Genomic DNA, 25567 nt, shown 5'->3' on the forward strand with positions numbered 1-25567 from the left:
CATTTTATCCAAGGAAGTCACAATATTAGGTCTGTTGTCTATTCCTCTCACTTTTAAGACGGCAACAGCAGCAGAGTCTGTGTCAGTGCCTGTGTATTTTGTAGTGTAATTTTTTTTTATTCCGTGCCTGGTCAAAACAATCACAGATGAATTGTGGTGACGCACGCCCCTGGTTTGTCTTTGCTTTCATTGCAATGTGTGGAGCATGTGGCCCCATGTGTCAGTCTTTCTACACTGCGAATGACTCACCAGTACCCAGAAGATATTTTGATCGAGTGTGTGTGTGTGTGTGTGTGTGTGTGTGTGTGTGTTGTGTGTGTGTCAGCGTCTGGGTGTGTTTGTGTGTGAGTTTGTGGGTGTGTCTGTGTGCATGTGTGTGTCTACTTTTGCATGTGTTTGCGTGTGTGTGTGTGTGTGTGTGTATGAATGCGCGTCTCCCTTCATTGTGGTGAATTAGGCCCATATTTCTCGGCAAGGCCGAGCTGTCCGTCTTCATAAGCAGAGGCGCGAGCCGTGAGGTCATCAGCTGGGGCTCAGCGATGCGTAGGGGATCCATGCCGCGTAAGACCTACGGAGTTATCGGTAAAGAGCTTTAGAGCGGATTATTCTCCTCACCGGGAGACCGCATAGTCGGGAACAGTGCCGTTTAATGCTACGGCTATTTAAACACGCGCTATTTAAACACACGCCGTTTAAACGCGCAGGGCTGCAGTACGGGTTAACCGCTCGGCGAAGTCGGGAGCAGCGGGAGAGAAACGCGTTCGGTATCCGACGCGCTGGATCAGCTGCAGGGTCGCGCTAGGACATCCAACAGAAAACCGCCCGGAGGAGAGCGCCTCGGCTTAGCGCACTGGACCACTGAATCTGGGGCAACGCTGAAGCTCTCTCGTCTACGCTGCGTTTCCCAGCAATGTTGTTTTCGCAACCAGAGCGCTCGAAAGCGGTCAAATACCCCCTGACATCTACATTCGGATTTCAGATCTCACGTTTTTCATAATTCATATTCCCTTTTGTCTTGTTGCTTTAAGGTTTTACATTTATTAGGAAAAGTCAGTCAGTTTATTCAGAGGATTTGAAAAGACGAGGCCAGAAAGAATGTTCTGTGACCTGTTCGGAGGCCATTACAATAGTTTGACTTTCATTATTATATACATGTATTATTATATGTATTATATACAAAAGCCTTTGACTTTGACGACACAAGTAGCTCACTGAAAATGTGACTGCACAGATTAATCCGTAAAGTCTTCATAATCCGATGACACGCAGTAAAAAGAGGAACAGAGAGGAGAGATTGTGAGTAGATTAGCTTGTGTCAGGTGTCTCTTGAGGTGAGTGACTCATTTCCAGACTTACCAACGACGTTAAAAAGTCCCACTTGTCAAACAAACAGTAACTTGTTAGTAGCAAACAAATATTTTCTGCTTGAAATAAACAAGATATTAAGTCTCGTTACAAGCCGAAAACATTGCTAAAACAGTGTTTTTTTGTTTTTTTTAGCAGTGTACTTTCCTCTTTTTTTCTTTTTTTTTTTTGCATTGTCAGCACGTTTAGACCTCAGAAAAGCGTCATTAACCCTTAACCAAGTTGGCCAACCTGTTACAACATCACTTCAAGCTTCTTCAAGATCATATTCATTCTGCTCCTGAAAAGATTATTATTTTTTAGTAACTCACTTTTTAAATAAACTTCCATCAACTTTAGTTTCACTTCATCCTTCACCAATACCAAGGCAGGACAGGATGGGATGGAATCCAATGAAAAAAAATTGGATATAAAAGAATATTGGATATAAAAGAATATTGGATATAAAAGCCTTAAAATATGTATATTATAGCTAGGCATTACAAATCACATTACATAATAAGTTATATTTATTTAAGTGACTTCATACAGCAAGAATATTTTAGCATAGCACAGCAACAGATTCATTATAGGTAAATGGGGTTTGCTGTTTGTCACTCCCGTAGAAATTATTTTGATGTCTGTGTTTATTCCTGACTGACTGCAAACAGCCGCCGCAGAGGGTGCTGGGTAAATAGCCTGCCCTAACGGCGAGACATTTTGAAAGCGCTTAACGGAAGATCTAGCTCAGGAGATGTACGTGGACGTGGCGAGCGAATTATTGTCCAATTGCAGCGCATCATACACACCTCTCTGTTCCTGCTCTGGGGGATGACCCGCTACTGTGTGTGCGACGCTGTTTATAAACGAAGGTAAAGGTCACAGTGAACTTTGTGCGGTTCAAAACATTGCAGCGAGTAAATAAAGTATTGGGTACACGATCGTGATGACCGAGGCTGACCCTGTCAATTCTGTTCAGCTCGCTAACGATCTCCCATGCCCGGCTATCTTTAGTATCGCAAACAACACACGCGTTAATGATCGGTAACTAGAAAACTTTCGTCTTTTTTCCAGCTTGCCTCCGTTTCCAAGGAATATGTTATTGGCTTCGAGGGAAAAGGGCCAGCACTGGTTTTTAAGATAAGATAATTTAGACACTCTTGCTCAAGCTTGCATGTACCCACGGTATTGAACTTGTTCGTGGATGGTTTTTTAGCATTACCTAACACACTCGACCTTTATAGCAGTCACGGTCAGGGTGGAGATTGGACTGAATGGCAGACGTGACTGGAAGCAGCTACTGTTTTGATTGCAGGAGGAAACGTTTGGGCTGCTAGTAGGGTCAGGACCAGCCCAAAGAGAACCACCTCAAGGCGTGGGACAGGAACGTGGCCCCTTAATAGACATGAGATGTACTGCAATTTAATGTACATATGAGCACGTCTTATATTTCAATTTGTTGAAATGAAGCCACAAAGTCATCCAATGGTTTAACTGTCCAAACATTTAAAAAAAGGGTCACATTTTACAATAAGGTATGTGAATTGGCATTACCTAATGTTGTTGCTAGCGAGTTAGTTGATGTACAAATGCATTCATTTGGCATGAACTTTTCTATGGTTAATGTATTTAACAACTAACGAATGTATTAATTAAATTAATATGTATACATTAGCAAACTATAAGATAAACGTATTAGTTAACCATTAACAAATACATGAACAGTTTTTTTCCATTCCAGTATGAACTGGCATGAACTAATGTAGTTCCTAACATGATGCAAGTGACCTTATTGTAAAGTGTTACCAAAGCAAATATTATTCGATATAACTATACATTGACCAGAAAACAAAGTAAAAACGTAGAGAAGAACTGAGGCAGAGTCTGACAGTAGAGCTTCACTGAGCTTTATGTACATGCTCACCAGTTCTTATACAAACTAGATTACAATTCATAGTGGAGTACACAGGAAAGTACATACTAACATTGAGTAGAGAAGCAAGTACTACAGGAGATTAAAGAGAGTGGGGGGGGTGGGGTTGGGGTGGGCTGGGCTAGGGTTTTAGATCTAAAGTTCAACAGACAGTCCCTTTATTAAGGTAGTAGCATATTCTTTGATTTTCGTGCGAGTGCGTGACGTCTGGTAGCACCACCGGGCAATGACTTTTAAACCCGTAATGTACAGTAACGAGTGGTTCGGCTGTTGAGCACCAGGGTCGAGGCGTAGTTTTGCACCCAGAGCTCCGATTCTGAGCGGCGAACGTACGACTACAGGGGGGCGGGTCTGAATCAATCCGGCCGTGTGATTGACGCGTAAACGGCCCAATGGGAAGCTTCCGATAAGACTGGCCCCGCCTCCTTTCAGCAAGACGCTTTCTTTTTTTTTTTTTTTTGTTGGTTAAGATATCTGGCTTCTGCGAGTTGCAGTATGACACCCACACACACACACACACACACACACACACAAGTGGCTAGACCGCTTGCCCACACTTTCTGTTTGTACCTCAGATACGTTTATCGCGCCGCAATAAGAATCTGAAGATGTTTATCGTTTTTTTCCCTGTGATCGATTCTGCATCGACGGGGGCCCACGATTGAAGAGCCAGGGCTTTCCAGGGGCATCAGCGGAATCAATGGCACTTCACAGAGGGGCTCTGGAGACGCTTTAACTCGGCCATTAAAGAAAAAAGAACGGAAGAGGGAGATGTTCTCTGACGATTACGTGACGCGAGTTATGTCGCCGGCCTCTTCTGTGAACTGAAAAAGAGAAAGGAGGGTAGAGAGAGAGAGAGAGTGAGAGAGAGAGAAAGGGAGAGAGAGAGCTAGAGAAAGGAGGAGAAAGCCGTGTATGGCGCTGTGCCTGCTGAATGCAGTCTTGTAGTGCGCTTATCAGGCAGCGGTCCAGGGATGCTGCTCCCTCACTGGCCAGATTCGGGGGCGCTGTCCTGGGGCGGGCGGGGCGGGAGAGGGGGGGGGGGGGTTGTATTTCACTCCTGGCCTGTGCCAAATCGAATCGCCCCTCTCTGCGCCTGCTTTGAGGCTGCCCAGAAAACTTTCATTTCGGACAATAAATAAGAGCTTGCATCACCCCCCCCCCCCCGCCCCCTGCAACCATAGTTTCCCCTTCAGCGCCGATTCAGCAGTAATTTAAGGAGGCACCGCGCAATGTCAAAGCGTTTCTCAGTCATTCCCAGTTTCCCCAGTGTCTGTACAAGAGGAATTTCTGTATAGTACTACCTTAATAAGAGACGAGGACCAAAAAAAAAAAAAAAAGGGAAAAAGGTATTCACCATTGTAATGCCTTAAACAGTTGAAATGCTATTATTTCTACCCACACACTTTTCACAAAGAGAAACACATTCAGTCAGTGAATGGCATTCTGAGAACGGGGAGAAATAGCATTGGTTTGAGAGTTTGAGGTGGTGAGGGGCAGGGTGGGAACTTGCACTTAAAAGTAGAACAGGTGGTCAAGGTTACAACAGCTCTCTACGGAAGATCTGACACACTTGTATATGCTGCTCCAAAGCTGTTGACTCCGGGGTGTGGACAAAGTGTGTGTGTGTGTGTGTGTGTGTGTGTGTGGCCAGACTGCAGAAGGATCATGCATTGAGCTTCAGGTCGCACTGCTGGATGCATTAAACCTACCAGCCATGCATAATAACGTCTTCCTCCGCTCCATGTTAAAAGTACACAATGCATCGCACTATCTTACAAAACGGGAAAACCTCCACTATCTTCGCCCCCCAGAGGAAAACTCGAGTTGAAACTGCTCAGATTACAGATACAGCCGTTCTTACGGCCGAAGAGGCTAAGCAGCCAGTTTGAATCGGCTTTCCCAGTCCTCAGCTTTCCCACTGTAGTCTTTAGTTACTGCGCAGTGCCGTCATCACAGATGAAGGATAAGCACTATATGAATGCACAAGGAAGGACGTGTGTGTGTGTGTGTGTGTGAGTATATATACATATATATATTCAAGCAATGCATTGGCTTGTATGCATAAATGCATGTATACGTACAGTACAGGAACATGTAGGTGCTACGGAGAACGACAGTCGATATTAACGTACGTACATTTGGAGAGAAAAACATGAGGAGGAGCATCGGGCTTAGCGCTTCTGCGCGTGCTAACGAGATCGGCGGTCAAAAACGCCCAAGGTAAAAGCAAAAAAAAAAAAAAAAAACTCATAAAAATCACAAAAAGCCGATTCATGTACTCTTCTCCTCAAAGACCGCGGCTGAGTTAACACCAGTGTCTTACAGGTACAAAATAAAAAACGCCAGGTTTGTGAAATATAATCCACCTCTGATGTCACGCGGGGCCTTCTCGAACCCTGAACAGTGGTCAGTTGCATATATGAAATTCCCTCATTTCCAGCCACTGCAAACAGCCTGAGCTAAGCTAATTTCCCTGTTTACGTTGTACGTTTTTTGTTTTCTTTTCTTTCTTTTTTTTTTTGGCTGCCAGCATCTCTCACATGTTCAAGTAGTTTGGCAATGTACAAGATAGCTTATTGTTTTCTCAATAAAATGGCGTTCAGGTGGGCAACCCACCTGGAGTCCTGCCATATCTCCGTTACTGTACTATTAATGTTATTTATTTTTTTAAATCACAAACTACTTTTCTCTGTTAACTGGAAAACGCAAGAAGCCTGCAAAGACAGACCGAACACTGTTTAATTAGCACCCGTTATGGCGTAGAAGTGTACACAACGCTAAAACATATTTTGGCTACATATACTTTAGTCCTCATAAACCTTTGCCACGGGGACCGTTCCTCAGCACTTCATGTTTACCACATAGAGCCTTGACAGATGTTTATTATTTTTTCTTCTTTTTTTTTTCTTCCATTTTACAGTTACGTAATACACAAACAGTTACAAGCTCTCCTATAATTGTAGATTGGATTATGCTTCTTTTTTTTGTGGGGTGGGGGGGGTGGGGGGCAATAATACGATTTTAAAATTGGATGTGGGGGGTAAAAGCAAGAAATTGAAAAAAAAAAAAAAAAAAAGTATGTAAGGCTATGGAAAAGAGCTAACAACAAACAGAAGTGCACCAAATTACATACAATTTATACCCCTGGCCTTGGGTTCCAGCCTAGAGACTGGAGAAGCGGTATCTCACTGGTTACTCCGAACCGAGGCTATTCTGCTTTCTCTACTCTCATCCGGCTGCTGGCAAGAAACAACAAAACTGTGGCAGCAGGATGGTAGTGGGGCCGGGGGCAGGGGCAGGGGCAGGGCCGGGCGGGGGGGTAAGTAATAAGTTCAAAGGTCAAAGGTTAAACAGTGACAACTTACAGGAACATTAAAACATTAAAAGCGTGGAGGAAAAAAGAGGAAGATATTCGAATGAAAACATCCCAGAAAGCACTGAATGAGAGAAGACCACATCACTTCTTACAGAAACTACTGCACTGTAAAAGGCTACACTATACTCACAAGCTCTTTTTTTTTTTTTTCCTCTTATTTTTTTTTTTTTTAAAGAACACTATATCTTTCTATGCATGGTTTATTACATGTTATTTCTCGGAAAACAAGATTGCATAATTTTACTTTTTTTTTTTTTTTTAAAACAAGTTCATCCTTTCTCTTGTCTTTTTTATTTGTTTATTTTTTTTTAAATGTTTTGTTTTGCTGCTGCTGTTGTAGGGAACTCCACGAAAAAAGCTGAAGCGACTGTTCTTGAATCTGTGCCGGTTGGGGTTTTTTGTGTGCGGCGTGGTGGGTGGTTTTCCGGGAGGATTCCTGCTGTAAACGGGGCCTTTCGTCCGCCCGTCATGCTGCTCGCTGGTTTGGCAAAAGGGTGGTTGTGGTGGGTCTTGCATCACGGTCGGGATCTGTAAAGTCGAGAAGAAAAGACATAACAAATCTATTCGGAGACGCTTTCAAAAACGTTTTCCAGATCCGCCGTGGGACTAGGTCCAGAGTCGGCTGAAGAGATGTGCTGTCTGTGTTCCTGCCTGGTCGGACTGCTGCTCCCGTAACAGGATTCAAACAATTTTCGGTTTATGAACAATTGAGGGCAATTTCAACCTAAGGTACAGACAGTCTACCATCTTCCTTAACACTGCTGTGTGTATGTGTATGAATGTATGTATGTATGTATGTATGTATGTATGTATGTATATATAAATATATGAGAATATTCAAATAGGTGTGTATATGTAGGTATAAATAAATTATATATAGCTATCATAATATATAGTAAGCATACAGCGCATTTGGAATTGATTATTGAAATTATGATTAATGAAATAAGGGGGTAGGAGTAAATAAGTCTTTACTTCTTCCTACTCCTTTTTGGACACAGGGGATGAGAAATGATCGCACTTTTATTTATTTTGTTTTTTTTATTTTTTATTTTTCATTAAATATAGTTTGTGGCCTTCATTATGTTTTATTTTGTTTTAATATATGTAAGTTCAAAATAAAGATTATCAAATCAAATTAAAAAAAAACACTGCTATGCCTCTGATAAAATTGAGCTGGTCAAGCTGGTCATATGCTGGTGTAGCTGGGTATGAGCTGGTCAACCAGCATGTCTAAGCTGGTCATGAAGCTGGTCTGAACTGGTCAACCAGTTACCAGCTAGTCAAACCTAACTTGAGCTGTTTTCTTTTTTTTCTTTTCAGCAGGGGTATGACCACAAATATGTGATTACAATGTTCTGGACTGAACATTCTAATGCTGATGTCACAATCACTACCGGTGACTGAAAGCAATGGAGTTCCAGAACACTGACTTGGAATTTTGAAAAAGCATTCCAAAAAAGGGTTTAAAGAAGCATCATCTTTGATTCTGCTAGGCATGCAGGTACAAGGCAAAACCTGAGAGTGGGAGTCTAATCTTCACGCACGGCTCTAACTAATTTGCGGGTGTTATAATTGGGCGTGTTCATGCCGACAGGAGACGTGACCCAACGCCCTTTCCACGCAGCTGTTCACACATCCGGTGTTGTCACGCTAACACAATCGGACAGGTGTGGCGTACATTCAGGATTTATTAAGGATATTCAACCCCCCCCCCCCATACGAAAGGTCACCTTCCTGCTTTTCTCAGCCACTGCGGGTGTTTGTGTCTAAAGGTGGGCTCGCACGAAGGCGCCATACCTCAAGCACAGTGTGCCCGTCTTCAGACCTGTGTTCATAAAGGCCAATGAGGGTCATTAACCCTCTAAGGTGTGAGATGACAAATCTGTGCTGCTTAGAATGTTCTTGAATGAACATTCTACTGCTGATGTCACAATGACGACTGGTGACTGAATGGAGCAATGGAGTTTGAAAAACATTCCAAAAAAGATCTACTCTTCAAAGGGTTAAAGCACGGCTCACGTCCTATAAAACCTGCTCTGAAGACACAACTGCCAGTGCTCCGCCAAATGATAGCGTGTCGTGGCATCGGAATGCATGTAAATTGCGTGTAAAAGAGGACCTGAATCATGGTAATGACATGCAAATGGCGACTAAGCTCCGTCGGACCCTATAACTGCAATGCTCAGTCCGGGTTCAGTTTCCCAGGAGACATCCAATAAGGTTCAGCAAAAAAACAAAAAAGGGGGGAAAATGGCGATTCGTTTATAACTGTAAAAACTACACACTTTACCTGACGATATCAAATACAACTCAGATATATTCAGCAATGGTCCTTAACTTTGAATAAATGAAGTCAGGGTATGGAATGTCAGTTTTGGGGGCTTGCTGAACTCAAACTCCTTGCTGTAAATAAATAAATACATGAAAAGGTTGCTTTTTAAAATGTGACTCCAGTACACAAATAATTAGTACTGGTACTAATGATAACAGTAATAAGTAATAAAAGTACTCGTGATAATAATAATAATAATAATAATAATAATAATAATGTCAGCACTGTGAGTGTTCACCCTTCAGCTCATTGACCTCTGACCTCAGGAAGTAGATGTGTTTGCATTGTGGGTTGGGTGAGCTGTCACTGCCTCGGCCCCCTCAGTCACCCGCTGCCCGCGGCCCGCGTCGGCGGTTGTTGACAAAACTCCGCCAACTTTGTCAAAGCTTCCTGAGGCTTCCCACTCTGCACCGGTACCAGGTTAAATGAAAATGAGTGTACACTGTGTGTGTGTGTGTGTGTGTGTGTGTGTGTGTGTCTTTACTCCCTCTATCTGAGTTGAGAGTGATGAGGCACACTGGCAGCTTCGCCAGCACTTAGCAATGCTGCACAGCTTAGTCGGTAGGTTAAGCACAGGCAACTAATATTACAGGTATATAAGATGTCCAGAAAACACAATTGATAAATACATACGAAACATTTTAGTCTGACGTCATATATTCATACGTAGGTAAGACATAATTATGCGATGAATCTTTTCATTCATATCTCTTTAAAGTAACAATTTTCATTTGTCGTCCACCTGAATGACGTGAATTTGGATGTTTATATAAGCATCGGTGGCTTATGAAGACAAAAACGCGTTTGAAACTTTCCAGCGCCTCAGCATTTAAATTTGAGGTGTTCTGCGGATGATCTTATGGGCAGCAGGTTACAGAGTTTGCATGTCCCTGTTTTGCATACAATCCATTTATAGAGCAGGATATTTTACTGAGCCCATTCGGATTGAGGACCTGTGCTCGAGGGCACAACGGCGGGCCCCACCTGGGACCCGAAACTACGAGTTACGAGCTATTACCCAACTGCCTGAAGTTCAACTCATCTTCTATGCTAACGCCCTATACGTATTCTCTTTATCTGTAGCCCCTCTGTGATGGTGCTTCCTTAGCATTGCCCTAGCTCACCGGTGTCAAACTCCAGTCCTGGAGGGCTGCAGTGTCCGCTGGTTTTCGTTGTTACTCTGCACTTAACTATAATCAACTGCTCTAATTGATTAATTAACTCACGTCATCTGATTACCGGGGTCTCAACAGGGTGCTGATTTTAAGATGAAAACCAAAAACCAGCAGACCCAGTAGCTCTCCAGGACCAGGGCTGGAGACCCTTGGGCTAAAGTATCCACATACCTTGTTCTCAAGGCCTTCATTGACAGCTGACTGGAAGGAAACCCCAAAAAGCCCCCTGGGAATTCAATTTGACACCCCCCTGCCCTAGTTCATACTGTGTGCTTTGCGGGTTGCGTAAGATAAACTTCATTCAATTTTGTCCTTTTTGCAATTGACCGATCCTAGTTACTTAGGAGCTGTAGGGGGCCACAGTGCGGAGCCCAGGGTCCAACTGCAGGTCTGAGGCCAGTGCCTCGGTCAAGGGCAGCGTCAGGACAGGTGTATACCTCACCTGGCGTGCGTGTCTTTTGTGTTCAGCCAGGCTGCTGCGCTTGACCTGGGCCGCTAACCCCTGGCATTTAAAAAAGGCCCGGTCCAAACACCCGGCTGTGTGGGTGAGCGGTGGCCATAGCAACGAGCTCTAGAGGTCAACATTTACCTGCAGGTCTTATAGACTGGATACCGTGCCAAAGGTGTCTTTGCCTGAGGCCAAATGGCATTCCTTAGGCCCGGTTAAAAATTAATTTACACATGACACAGAGACCCCCCCCCAAAACACACACATACAAAGTGTGCTGGTTTACCTTGCAGAGTGTATGATAGTGCTATTTTTTTGTTCAGGCTTGCTCTTTACACACGCACGCACGCCCGTAGAATAAGAAACGCGGATGAAAAAATCGGTACATAAATGTTGTATTATCTTACAATATGCGAGACTCTTGCTAGCAAGCGTGAAATGACCACAGTGCTTTTGACGCAGTACCTATGCAGTATTCTTCATTAAAACTCTTGAGCTTTAAGACCTGGAACACTCCCAGGCTCCTGTCCTTGAATCGCATGCAAATGAGTTTTCCGTTTTTAGAAGAACCGCTGTGAAAGGTGCTCGAGCCTCACCTGCCTCGCCCCTCCCGCTCCGTGCGCCCCCTCCCCGTCCCCGCTCAGCCGGGCACCCAGCTCTGGGAGGCCTGCTTGGCGCTGGCGAAGCTGCCCACGTTGAGGTTGACCACGTTCTGCGCGGAGACGAGGGAGTCGAAGTTGAAGTCCAGCCCGTCGGCGTCCATGAGCTCGTTGCGTATGATGGAGTCCATGTCGCATTCCAGGCTCCCGTTGAACATGTCCAGGTCCAGGTCGGCGGGGAACCGGTCCTGGCTCCCGTTGAGGCCCGGGTACAGCGAGGAGTCCGAGGAGCTGACCTGCATGCCCGAGTTCCCGCCGGTCGAGTGCAGCTGGCTCTTGACGGAGACCAGGTTGTTGGTGTCGTTGGCCAGGCCCACGGCCCCGTTGATGGACGTCGAGAGTCCGGTCCTCCCCCCGGACAGCAGGGAGTTCTGGGACTGCGCCAGGAGCAGGCTCCCGTGGCCGGGGCTGCCCTGGTTGGACTGGGCGGCGGTGAAGGACATCATGGGGTCGTTGCGGAGGATGAGGTTCCGCCGGGAGTTCTGGGACGAGACGGAGGCGCTGGCCTGCGACATGAGTGGGTCCGACTGCGTCATCATGACGTCGGCGTGGCTGGGCGCCTCCGAGTTGAGCAGGTCCTGCAGGGTCTGGTTGCCGAAGTGGGAGATGCAGGAGAAGGTGGCCTGCTTGTTCTCCTGGATGGTCTGCATGGGCGACTGGCGCATGCCGGTCAGCGACGGCGGCCCGAAGATGGAGTTACTGTAGCTGCTGGAGTTGGAGCCCAGCCCCCCGGACTTGGAGCCGAAAGTGAAGCTGGAGCTCCTCTGCATGGGGCCCCCGGCCGCCCCGGCCGCGGCCCCGGCCCCGGCCCCGGCGCCCCCCCCAGGGGACGGTTGCGGGGGGGACGGCGTCAGGTTGATGTTGTCGAGCAGGTCGTCCATGAGGTTGTCAGAGAGCCCGTCGTTGAGGTTCATGGTGCCGGCGAGGTCGGCCAGGCGGGGCAGCTCGGGGGGGCAGGGCTTGCCCCCCGAGGGCGACAGGCTGTTGGGGCTGGAGTAGAGCATGGGGGAGAGGGGCGGCTCGTCGTCCGGCACCTCGTCCAGCTCCGGGTTGGCCAGGATGGGCGAGAGGCGGCTGCTGATGGTGCTGGCGTTGGAGTTGGTGCGCGAGCGGAAGTCGGTCCAGGCGTCGAGCTCGTCGCTGCTGCGGGACGTGGGGCTCCCGGGCCACTTCGACAGGCCCGACGGGCTCTCCGCGCCCCCCTCCTGGGCGGCCTGCAGGGCGGCCTTCTTCTTGGCCGCCCGGCCCCGGCTCTTGGCGTACTTGTTGCTGTTGTCCATGGAGACGGCCCGTCGCCGAGGGGCCTTCCCGCCCTTACCGCCGTCGGGGTTGATCATCCACCAGGAGCTCTTCCCCGTTCCCTCGTTCTGCACGCGGATGAACCGGCTGTGGAGGGAGAGGTTGTGCCGGATGGAGTTCTGCAAAAAGACAGAAAGGAGAAAAAGAGGTGTTACATCTCGCGTATACATTTCCCACCGGTCGGAGGAGGATGTACAGCAGCTGCTACACTCAATCAGTGACATCGTCTAACTGTATACACTGGCGGAATAATTTTTTGGTCTCGCACGTCCTTTTCTGAAGCGTTTACGTAACCAGGGGAGGTGCGCCGAGAACACGGACGCCCTGGGAGAAATGCCAGAGAGGACAGTCGCAAGTGGGGAGAGCGAGGGAGTTAAAACCCTGGAGTGCTTCTTCCTTTTTTTCCATTTAGGGACCCCGACTTCATTTCTCCTGACGCAGTTCAACGCCCGAATGTGCCGGCGGGGCTCCAACCAGCGACGCCCACTGCCGCCAGTCAAGCAACATCCCGCGAGGCTAACCTTGCCTTCCCCTCTCGATCCCTTCACAAACGCCCACATCCCCCGTGAAATTCGATGCGTTCGTGTTTTCACCCACTTCGAGCCAAGATGGCTGACATGCAGGGAGGGAGGCGGACTTTGGTTACATTACAACGAGCCCCTTGTTACCAAGGTTACCCAGCAGAGTTATTACGGTTCGTATAAAAACTAATGTCATAATGGAGCGTATTAATGATGGGAAATGAAAAGTGAACACCCTGCGCCGGGTTACATAACTCTGACAATGGGGAATCCTTTTTTTCAATTGGTGTCACGGAAACGAGGTGGGTTTCCGTGTCTCCAGATAAATATCACCCATTGTTTATACAAGTACCGGTGAAGAGCTCCATACGTTATGAACAAAAAAAATAATAGGTCTATGAAAGTTGGAAACACACGCTGTCTCCAACCAACCTCTTTTCTGTTACTAGGTTCAAAACGGCATGATATGGAATCCACAGTTCCGTATGTAATCATCTGATGTGATCCTTTAGCAATACCAGTGCCTATCTACAAATGGCAAATACTTTAGCTGGTCCAGATATCGTACATTCACAAGAAAGCAAAGTACTTTTAATTCACTATCTGGAATACAGATCTTATTGCTAGGTCTAGCCAGGGTTTGAGCAGTGCTAACCAACCCTGTTCCAGGAGGTTTTCACTCCAACCCTAACAATGCGCACCTCATTCAACATATAGAGATCTCCTTGATTAGTAGAGTCAAATTTGGGTTGAAATGAAAACCTGCAGAATGGTAGACCTGCAGGATCAGGGCTGGTTACCACTGGTCTGGCAGCAATAACTGTCCTTTCCAATTATTATTTGTCATCAAAAAGCATTAAAACATGAATTATTTTGATGACTTGATGTGAAAGTGCTGATATGACCAGGGGAGGCCCCTTCTCATCCATGCACGGACTCATTTCTCTGAACAGCCATTGTTTATTAGTGATCATTTTGCTGAGAGATCAGAATATTTATGACGACTGCCTGCTGGAACTATAGCCATTGGACATCCATCTTGTAGCGTGTTTAAGTAAAAAAAAAGAAGGTTTTAGAGCCTTTAAATTACCGGCAGAGCGTTGGGAAAACACAACGTACGCCCCCCTTGCGGGTGTGAAAAAGTTAAAATAATAATAGCAGAGGGAACATTTCTTGGACAGTGCGGTGGATTTTAGAGGAGCGGGAGCTGTTGAATCGAGTGTTTTTTTTTTTTTTTTACGAGCGGAGCGCTAGGGTGATCCGTGCGCTAACGGCACTGCTGAAGCTAACGCCAAGGTCTGATTCAGACCGACCACTTCGGCCCACTGCGAGAGTCGCGTGACAGTGGAGTAGAGGCCTGTTTGTTGCTGAGGTCATTCTTGAATGTTGATTAAGTGAAGGGGGGGGGGGGGGTAAAAACCAAACAAACCAGATCAAGAAGCCAGAAACTGTTCCTTTTCTTTTCTAAGAATCAAGTCTTTTTATTTTTTTATTTCATTTTAACTGAACTGAATATCTCATTTCCTGTTAAATGAAAACAAATGAGTAAAATGTTCACACCTAACTGCACATAAACACATTACATCCATTTTTTTATTATAGAATTGATGAGCTGTTAATCTTGGCACATTTGGCCGCAGCTGTTGACCAGAGAACTCATCTCCGTCACAACAGGACTCCCCCATGATGTCAAACGAGTCCTTGCTTATGCTTACTGTAACACATTTTATCCGTGGACCTGTTATCAGTCATTCACCTCTCCTTAGCTGCTATGCTAACTCATTTGGGGATGAAGCCACTGGGACAAGGAAACAAACTAGCCACAGTGGCTGAAGCATCCTAAATTCACCAGCCAGTTTCACCGTTCTACCAGAACGGGACCTCCCAGTGACGGGGGCTGGAACACTAGATAACATTTTCCAGCCTTTGGTTAGTGGCTGATGTTAATTTCCCACCCTAGAAAACCGTGAAAATCAGCTTCCAGGTCTTTGTGTAACGTTGTATAAGCCGCGCAGCCCGTGGCAGAAAGGAACACTGCGCCGAACGGGGGCTATTGAATCATCCCGTTATGTGGGACGAAGCATTAGAATATTGCGGCCCACAGTTTTACCGCCATTAATTACAGCCGCTCGTCTCCCGACAGGAATGACATCATCATGCGCGCACGCCGCGCGCACGGCCATCTGCAGGCTCGAGACTCAGCACTCAGACGGTCCCGTTAGCATCGTCCTAGTTACGGGACGGGACGGGACGGGACGGGGGGGGGGATCCGGCGTGCCAGAAACAGAGCCGGCTGATTCAGATTAAAGACCAGAGCAATAAAAGCAATATTAAAACCGTAGCGGTTCAAGACGAGGGCGGGTTCCCGACGCTCGCGTGGGCCCTGGCTTTGTGAACGCACCCGGGACGGTCCTTTTAGGCTCAAACTGGTGCGGTATCCTCTGTGAGGTTTTTTTTCGGGAACCCCACCCCCAACCCCCCCCTCCTCATTTTGGCCTGAAATTGCTTCGAGGTTCCTCTGCATTGGGGTTGCCTTTGAAGGAAAACTCTTTAAGACGGAGGGCTTTAGACGGCATTTTCCAACGGGACGCACATTTCTTCCCGCCCACATCACATCTTCATAAACAAAAGAAACAAGGGGGAAAAAAACGAAGCATTCTTCGATTTCGAGCATGAACACATTCTCACCCATTCATTTATTACCTGTCTCACCCATTAATTTATTACCCCCAGCCCCCCCCCGCCCCCCCCCCCCCCCCCTCCCTTCCAGCGATCGACGTCGAGCCGAGCAGCCGGCGTTTAGCGCTTCTGTGCGGACCGCACGCGCGTGTCCTGAACACTTTGTACAGAACGTCTACTGTACACGCGTTTTCTCGAACACAGTGGTTTTTCTGCTGCGCGGGGAGAGGAGGAGTGAGTCACGGCACGGCAAGCCAGCGCCGAACGCCCTCGCGGGCGGAAAGTTAATGGCTCTCCAGTAAGAACAGAACAGAACATAACGTTTAAGAAAAAAAAACAAACAAACCACACAACAGAAGAGCCGAAGGAAGGAACAGCGCTTCCCGTCCTTTGCGTCCCGGTTGTAGTGTACACACAGGGGGCACGAGACCGGACCCAGGCCTGAAAAAAGGGCCCATATCATCAAGGGCCCTGACATCTGTGCGGAGTAGGAGGTAGAGCGGGTGTTGCGGCAGAATTGGGGTCATGACCCCCATGTGGGGGTCACCTGATTTACAGATGTGGTTTGAGGTTCATTTGAGGGGATTTTTTTTTTTTTTAAGTTTCAGTTTTTAAAAAATCAGTTTGGATTTTAAAAACATTGTCTCTCCATATCACGTGACTATATCGAACATTTGCATATGATGTGTAACTGCGTTGCAATGTTTCTGGGTTTATGCTCACATGCTATCGCATCGCTATATCAAACATTTGCATACAGTATCTGACTATGTTGCAGTGTTTCGGGGGTTTGCAGTATGTTCCAAGTTCCTCCGTTAAACTGCATCCAGAGGAGAGTATGTGCTTCTGTAACGCGTGCCTGAATGTGGCCGAATATACGTGCAGGAAGTAGGCAGTCCAGTCCACCCATGCCTTCAGTGCATTGTGTTTATCTCTGGTTTGTGCACATGAGTATGACAGGGGTGGTTTGCCACAAAAGTGTGAGGACCCCTGAGGTAGAGGTACAAGTGTGGCCCTTTGCACAGAACAATGGCCCAGTTTCATTCCTGATATTGCATCATCAAAATATGTCCAGCTTCATTAAAATGTAAAATCAACTATGGTACATTGAGTACATTTTACTTCATTGAGTACATTCCCCTCAGAAGCTCTGTCAGCCTTAAAATAACACAAGGTTTGTACTGTGTACACACTGGAACAATACACACAACTGTCTCTTTTGATTTACTGCGCCGTTCAACCAGTGACATTTCTAGTTGTTCTTGTTTTCTTTTTCTTTTTTTCTCCCCAAAAACACTGTGTTCTGTTCAATCGCCACCTAAATGTTCCGCTGTTTTCAGACAAGAGGGCCGGACCGGAGAAACGCGACACCGTTTCGAAGAAGGAGGAGGAGGTGGAGGAGGAGGGGGAGGCGGGCTCCTGCGGTCGCTAACGCGGACGCCAGCCCCCCGGGACACCTCCTGTGACCTCCCGTGACCTCCGGCGCACGTGTACCGCACGTTCCGCACGATAGCGGAGCGCGACGTCGAGGGGAACCGCCGTTTACACGAGCGGGCGTCTCTCGAGGAATGACGTCGGGCATTTTATGGACGACTGTGACAAACACCGCTCGAAAAAACACACTTAAGTGTTCCCAGCTGCCGCTGTTGTTTTTTCCCGAAAAATAAACAACGCCGCTAATGCTACGGGCCTGCGTCCAGTTTATCGGCGCGCTCTAAGGCACAAGTGCAGGGCAGACTGATGTGTTCGCGAAAACGGTTGAAAACACTCGAGCAGACGACGAATATCGTATCAGCAGGGCCTGAAGCCTCCCTCCAACGGCCGTGATGAATTGCGCACCTGTGCACTAGCGTACGTGTGAAAAACGCCTGCGCGTACGTGAAAAAAAGCCCCAGCATGCAGCGCGGGGTATATTTACTGTGCTGGCTCCTCTCCTGCATATTCTCCAGCCCATTAAGAAAAAAAAACCCAGCAGGCCTGAGCCAGGAGCTCTGATTCATAAACCCTGCATTTCTCCGTACAGCTACCGCCCCATCCCCCTCCTGCCCTGGGATCGCAAAATCGTTATTCCTCTTCCCCTGGCCAGCAGCTGATGTGCTAACTGACAGGCCTTTCACTGCGCTTGCCTATTTAGTCTTTTTCTTTTTACTTTGCGTGCTATTGACTCTGCTCGTGTATCAAGACACCAAAACACTTTTTTAACCTCAGTCTCTCTCTCTCTCTCTCTGCTCTCTCTCTACCTCTCTCTTTCTCTGCTCTCTCGCTCTCTCTCTCCCTGCTCTCTCTCTCTCACCATTAGGCAGGAACACCAGCTGCAAACGGCCTACACAAGAATACAGAGCTCTTTCTGTCTGACAGCAACATGTGGTAACAATTAATCACTGTCAGCTACGCTAGCAGGAATCCACTGGCTTTCTTTTCCTTTCCTTTTTTTGGGATGGGGGGGTGAGGGGTGGGAAGGCAGGGGGGCAGGGGGGTGGGGGGTGGCGGAGGTGAGGGGCGGGGGGGGGCAGAGTTGTGTAACTGGACGCTACATTGCGGCCCTCGGACGGCTCTTGGATTTGGCAGGACAGGCAGCAGCTGCCTCTCTCAGCCAACATCCTCCACCAAAAAAACCCCCCCCTCAAAAAAACCAACTTTGAAAGAATCGGCTCTTCCTTTCAGAAAGCCCACTCCTCCCACCAGCACCCAGAGGACCAATCAGCTGAAAAGGAGGCCCCCCCCCCCCCCCAACACTCTACCAGGCAGCTTCAGGGACCTCCGCAGTGCCAGAACGGCCTTCTGCCCACAGTGAGCCACTCACACCTGTCAAAAACCTCCTTCCGATTCCACTCCTTTATTGCCTCTGTAGTCGCAGATCAAGGCCTCCGTATTCCCGGTCCGGAGCGCACGGATCGATATTTGGCGGCGTCGGTATTGCGTTGACGTGCGAGTTCAGCGGAGGGTCAGAACTCATATCTTCCTTCGCATTAAAAATGGAGAGAAAGGAGCCCACGACCCGCCACCAGGGGGTGGCCTAGCCCGTCCACGGCGCCCCCCCGCCCGGCGCCCTGCCCTCTGCGCTGCACCTGTGCGAAGCGGCCCGGACTCTGGGGGCATTCCTGAGGCCCTAAAAGCGGCCCACCGGTTATGCAACCGTAAACACGGAGCCCTCCCCCCTCACGCCGGGGGAAGGGCGGGGCGGGGGTGAGGAGGGCGTGAGGGGGGTAGGGGATTCGGGGTGGGTGGCGGAACGACGGGTCAAAACAAGCCTCGGGTCGTTTGTCTTCCTCTCTCTCTCACTCTCTCTCTCTCTCTCAGACTGGTTGAGAAAAGGGTGTCACTTTCACCCCCCACCACCCCCCCCGGGGGAAGCTCCACTGGCTGAATTCTCTCGCTCCGCAGTCAAAATGGCCGCCAGTTGCACCTGCATGGGGAGCTAAATCTGGAGTAGGGAGAATCCGCCATAATCCCAGACCTCGTATTATGATGCTTCCACTCTATTTCGTCGACTACAGGTTGAGACTGTTTCAATGTTTTCATTTATTTTCCCAGAATGCACATGGGGCCCTCACCTGCCAGAGAGAAGGGACCCCTAAGCTACAGCATAAAATCGATATGGCCGCTTTATCTACAAAGTTCCCCTCCTGCTCCCTGCACAAAAATCACATTTCTGCAGCTCGCCGAATGCAAACATTTCATTACATAACATCAATCCTCCATAACCTGTGTGTAAAATATCAATATTTACTGCTTGCAGGGAAGCACGTCTCCTGATTTCCTTTTCAACTAAATGTCTAAATATAAACCCAATCTTGTTCTCAGTAAATAAGACAGAAGAGTAAACAGGAGCTCACCAAACAGACTTCTAGAGATACAGTACAGTTCATGGACTGGATCCTGGTTGTTTAAGTATCATTCTTTGCTTAATTGATTCAATAACTTCCAGTATATCAGGGATTTGCTTTTGTACTTTTTTTACTGTAACAGCTGAAGAATATTTTGGAGACTTCTGCAGTTGCAGTAAATGTATGCGCTAATTAATTGACTCAACTAATTAAAGGGAACAGAGAAAAACAGGGAATTGTTTGAACAATTTAATTCGCTAATTGGCACACACAGAGAAACACACGCACCTGCAGACACACACACACACACACACACACACACACACAAATGTTTTACACCTGCATAGCAGATTCTGAATTTGAGTGCCTATCAAGAGCTGAGAGGCGGGGCTGGATTGTTTGTTGCCAAGTGACACCAACAAAGCATTACATCATGCTGCTTGAGTGACATCACAGAGGCAGACACGCCAACACCCCCCCCCCCCCACCACCACCCTCACCACCCCAATCCAAACCAGCCCCCTGGCTTCCTACAATGGCCTTCAACAGACACAGAGAGCCACAGATCCACTTCTTCGACTCGGGATAAAAAAACGCTAGCTAGCTTCGCTGGGGTCCAGTAGAACCAGCAGCTGCCCTCCCTCCCGTCTCCATTAGCTACGGCTCAGCGGTGCTAACCGCCCGTTAGCCGCGCACCGCGCCGTCTTACGCAGATGGAAAAGTACAGGTCTCTGTGCGGCCGAGACAGCCCCGCGGGAGCAGACACGGGGAGATTCCTCTCGTCGCCGTCGAGAAAACAGGCCTATTTACAAACAGGGCCGCTCCGTGTAGCGAGAGCAGGAGGGCAAACGAAAGAGGGAAGCGGCACGCCGGCTCGTCTGCGAGCGTTTAAAGACCGTGTGCGCGCACGCCACCAAAGGCCTTGGTTTAGAGAGAGAGAGAGAGAGAGAGAGAGAGAGAGGGAGAGATAGAGAGAGAGAGAGAGAGAGCGAAAAGAGGAAGTTATGACCGCAGTAAACTGAAAAAGCCTTTTCTGGAACTTTTTAAGGAATGGTTTCTGTGCGTGAAGTTCGTCAGGCAGGCCCCAGTGAGGAAAAAGGAGGGGGGGGGGAAACTAAATCTGATGACGGGAAGCAGTCTCGAGCTTTAATCGGACCAGGGTTTTTTTGTTATTTTTTTACAAGCGAAAGGAGCCAACGTTCACCTCGCAGGGCTGGATGCGGCTCAACCTGACGTACGGTCCGTACCTGTGCGCAGGGCCCCGGACGCGGGGGGGTATAGATATTTAAAGAAACGCTTTGGGACACAGAGCAGGCCGCCCCGGCGTGACGCGGGGTGTATAAATAGCCGCGGAGGGAGGCGGCGGGGGCGAGGGGGCGGCGCGAGGGGGCGAGGTTATTTTTACGCCCGCCCGGCGCTCCCTCCTCATTCCCAGCTGTTGCGACTTTTGGAGCGGCGGAGAGAACATTCCATTCCCTGCAACCGAAATGCGCCTTTCCGGCCGAGGGCCGGGCGTCAGTCCGCCATTCCCGCGCGGGGACCGGGGAGGAGGGGAGGGGAATTGGGCACTCTTGGCCATGGCCTTCTCCCAGGAATCCACCACAACCCCCCCCCCAGCTGACCCACACGTGGGAATGTTACTCTCTGCTGCATTCCACTGCTGTGCTTGTTGACAAACACAGACACACACAAACACACACGCGCTCAGACATAGACAGACAGACACACTCACTCACTCACACACATACAGACACACACTCACTCACTCACTCACACACTAACTCACACACGCACACACACACACACACACAGAGGCACACAGACAGACAGACACACTCACTCACTCACTCACACACATACAGACACACACACACTCACACACTCACTCACTCACACACACACACACACACAGACACACACACACACACACAGACAGAGGCACACAGACAGACACACACACACACACACAGACAGAGGCACACAGACAGACACACACACACAGACATACACACACACAGCCAGAGACACACACACACAGGCCTGGAGATCCAGTAAACCAGCCCCAGACGCAGGCACTGACAGCAGTAAGCCCTCCTCGTTGATGCTAATGCCCCCCGTGGAGAAAGTAGAGAGCAGTTATCCCGCGCTGTCCTCACCGCTAACGTGGAAAAACCTTTCACCGCTCTCAACGCCCTCACACTTTCGCTCCCCACCTTACGGGAAACGCTCCGGCTCGTAATCCAACACACACACACACACACACACGCGTGTGCAGTTATTTACCCAACGCCTGACACCTGTTTATCTCCTGGACTTGGCGCGGGGCAGTGCAGAAACGCGGCGGGGAGTGGCGAAACGCCACGCAGCCAGCCGTGGGCGAGAGGAACACGCCGTACGGGACGGCTTAATCCCGCTGCTCCGGGCCGGAATGTCCGCGCTCCGCCTGACGCCAACCGACGCTCCCCGCCCCGAAACTAAACCCAACGCTCACTTTCATTTTAAAGGAAAAAAAGCTTGTTTTTTGGTCAAACGAGAACTATAATGGTTTTGGCACATCCATTTATAGCCTTAGACTGACATTATGAGAACTCCTGGTGACTGGTCAGCATTTATATAGCGCCTTTATCCAAAGCGCTGTACAATTCACCCATTCATACACACTGACACCAACAGCAGTTGGCTGCCATGCAAGGCACCAACCAGCTCGTCAGGAGCTTTTGGTGGTTAAGAGACTTGCTCAGGGACACTTCGACACACCCAGGGCAGAATCAAACCTGCAACCCTCTGACTGCCAGATGACTGCTCTTACCGCCTGAGCCAATGTCACCCCCAAACTATTTTCATAAATATTCCCTGTGTCATTGTGTAGCCACACAACCCCTCAAAGACCCAGCATATTTAATATGGAGGCCCTAGATATTATCTTACACACGGGAAAACACAGCCTTCACGCTAAGACAGCCGAGGAAGGTTCTCCAGTGTGTGTGTGTGTGTGTGTGTGTAGAGCAGGGCCTTGGCCTGTGTGTCCTGGCCCACAATGCACTGCTTTACGCCTTGCTCTGCCCACGTTTCACTCATAAATCTACAGCAAACATTTCAGCCTTCAGTCCGGCTGCATGACAAAGAGTTCTCTCTCATAGTGGGGGATTCCACTCTCAGCTACAGGAGGGGGGCGGCAGGGCCCACATCACTGCCATGCAGCATATTTCACACATCTTACTGATGTACATTATTATTATTAATGTTATAATTATTATGAATAGTAGCATTAGTATCCATTCATATCCTCAGCACACTGTATCCCCAGTAAGCATAAATAAGCTACCATGGACAGAAAGTACACAGGCATATGCATTATTATTATTATTATTATGAATTGTACTTTTAGGATCAATTTGTATCCTCAGCACACAGTATTCACAGTAAGCAGAAATAAGCTGCTATGGACAATAAGTACACCAACATATACATTATTATTATTAATAATAATAATACCACTACTACTACTACTACTATTACTACTACTACTACTACTACTACTACTACTACTACTACTACTACTAATAATAATAATAATAATAATAATAATAACCACATTAACGTTGTCAGTGTTTGCTGGCGATAACAGCTCATTTCTGCGCTGTGGAATAATGTCATGCACACAGCTTAAGTCTCTCCCTCGCTCTGCGCCGCAGAGAGTAAAAAACGCAAAAACAACGGCGGTGACCTACATTCCATCACATCAAATATTAATTTCGCACTCGCGGGTGGGTTTGTCAGACCTTTCCCCCACGCGCGTTAGGAGCCGCGGGCAGGCTGCGAGAGTGCGCGCGCTCCGTCAGACGCGTTTCAATAGACGCGCTAGCATAGACGCGCTCCGACGCACGCGTTCGGTTACGCGCACAGAACAGAACAACTTATACGGGTACTTTCTCCCAACGTCGCGATCCTGGGGGCAGCACGAAAACTGGCCATATGTGCAATAAAACAAATGCATATCTAATATGAAGCTGACCCTGAAAGTAAATTTGTATTCGATTTCATTCCTGCTTTATTTACCTTTTTACATTAGACTATTACTCAGAGAATATTAACTGTAACAGTAAAAACTTACTATCACAGGACAGGATATTGCTAAAAACCCACCCACACAATGCAGCACAGAGAATACATTTCACATTTTCCAGAGTGGGCTTCCTGTATACGGTAACTAGTGAATGATTATTTAGGGTGTTTTTCACACTCGTAAAATTACTCATCCTTCAGATAGTGTAAACTGCAGCGTTATTTTAATTTCTCTTGTGAGTATGAAGCAGATAGCGTATGGTAAACACATTTTTTAAATGTAACAGAAAAAAGTTACTTGTACTGCTGGTTACTTGCTACGGCGTTTATTACATTTGATTCTCCCCCTGCTCCTCCAAAACAAACATCACATTACAGTTATTTAGCTGACGCTTTTATCCAAAGAGACTTACAGTTGATTAGACTAAGCAGGGGGGGCAATCCCTCCTGAAGCAATGTGGGGTCAAGGGTCCAAAGGCTGTGCAGATCTTATTGTGGCTACAGCGGGGATCAAACCACCGACCTTGCTTGGTCCCAGTCATGTACCGTAACCGCTACGCTACAGGCCGCCGGTTTATCAGAACAGATCTGAATACCATAAGACTGTTCGAACCCTTCACACTGATAGAGCACTCGACCGCGAGACCCGCACCGCCTTCTGGAGCGAAGCTTAAATTGCGCTTTAAAACACGAGACGCCGCCGCACGGATCTTATCGCGGCCCCGCCGGGGGCTTGAACCACCGATGTCACGGCTCCCAATCGCGCACGTTAGCCACGAGGCTACGTGCTGCCCCCCCCCCCCCCCCCCCCAACTGAAGGAAGTCCTGCAGCAGCACGGCGCGGTCCGTAAACCTGTCCCCCAGAACGAAAGCCGAAAGCCTGGGCCTCAGCTCCAGGAAGGGGAGACGTCAGACGAATCTGCTGACTCAGCCGGACGCGTCAGCTGCAGGAACATCGGCGTTCCGTGGAACTTTTTCTATAAGCAGGGTGGCGGAGACATGGGGGGTAGGGGTGCTGAGTAAGGCTGGGACATTTTCCTCTCTGAAGCAGCGTTTTCCACGGCCGGCAGCGCACCTCCGCCGGCCCTTTCTGATGTGTCACCGGCCTGAGAAGTCATGCAGGTCCCCAACTGCGCTAAATATACCAGTCTCTGGATATGCTTATCTCTGGATATCTTGTTATTGTTGCAACTTAGGGGGAAATGTTGCACATGCACACACACTTATAAACACACACACTCACACACACACACAAACTCTCTCTCTCACACACACACTCTCACACACACACACACTCACACACACACACACACACACACAAACTCTCTCACACACACACTCTCACACACACACACACTCTCTCTCACACACACACACACACACACTCTCTCTCTCACACACACACTTAGACTCGCTCTCTCTCACACACACACACACACTCACTCTCTCTCTCACACACACACTCAGACTCGCTCACTCTCACACACACACACACACACACACACACACACACACACACTCACTCTCTCACACACACACACACACACACACACTCACTCTCTCTCACACACACACACACACACACACACACTCACTCTCTCTCACACACACACACACACACACTCTCTCTCACACACACACACACACACACACTCTCTCTCTCTCACACACACACACACACACACACACACACTCTCTCTCTCTCTCACACACTCACACACACACACACACACACACACACACAGCAGCACAATGACCCTTGTCTGGCTCTCCGCAGTGCGGCAGTACCAGCCGACGTGGGCTGTGGAATTTGACTGGGATCCTGACAGTAGCGGCGCTCTGTGCAGAGAGAGTACGCGCCCACGCCGGGTCGCGACCCCTGACCCCCGCTGCTGTCCAGCCC

The 25567-nt window shown here is 48.4% G+C and overlaps 1 protein-coding gene across 1 annotated transcript in view; it reads right to left on the reverse strand.

The window, feature by feature from the left end:
• Positions 1-6001: 6001 nt before the first annotated feature.
• foxo3b (forkhead box O3b) overlaps positions 6002-25567 on the reverse strand; it is a 61057-nt gene continuing 41491 nt past the window's right edge. Inside the window, exons 2-3 of the mRNA XM_061241495.1 lie at positions 11211-12691; positions 6002-7184 (exon numbers count right to left, since the gene is read on the reverse strand). Of these exons, the coding sequence (XP_061097479.1) occupies positions 11255-12691 (1437 nt within the window). The 3' untranslated portion in view covers positions 6002-7184; positions 11211-11254. The remainder of the gene's footprint in view (positions 7185-11210; positions 12692-25567) is intronic.

The sequence above is a fragment of the Conger conger genome, chromosome 5 (assembly GCF_963514075.1).
Source record: "Conger conger chromosome 5, fConCon1.1, whole genome shotgun sequence".
Lineage (NCBI taxonomy): Eukaryota > Metazoa > Chordata > Actinopteri > Anguilliformes > Congridae > Conger > Conger conger.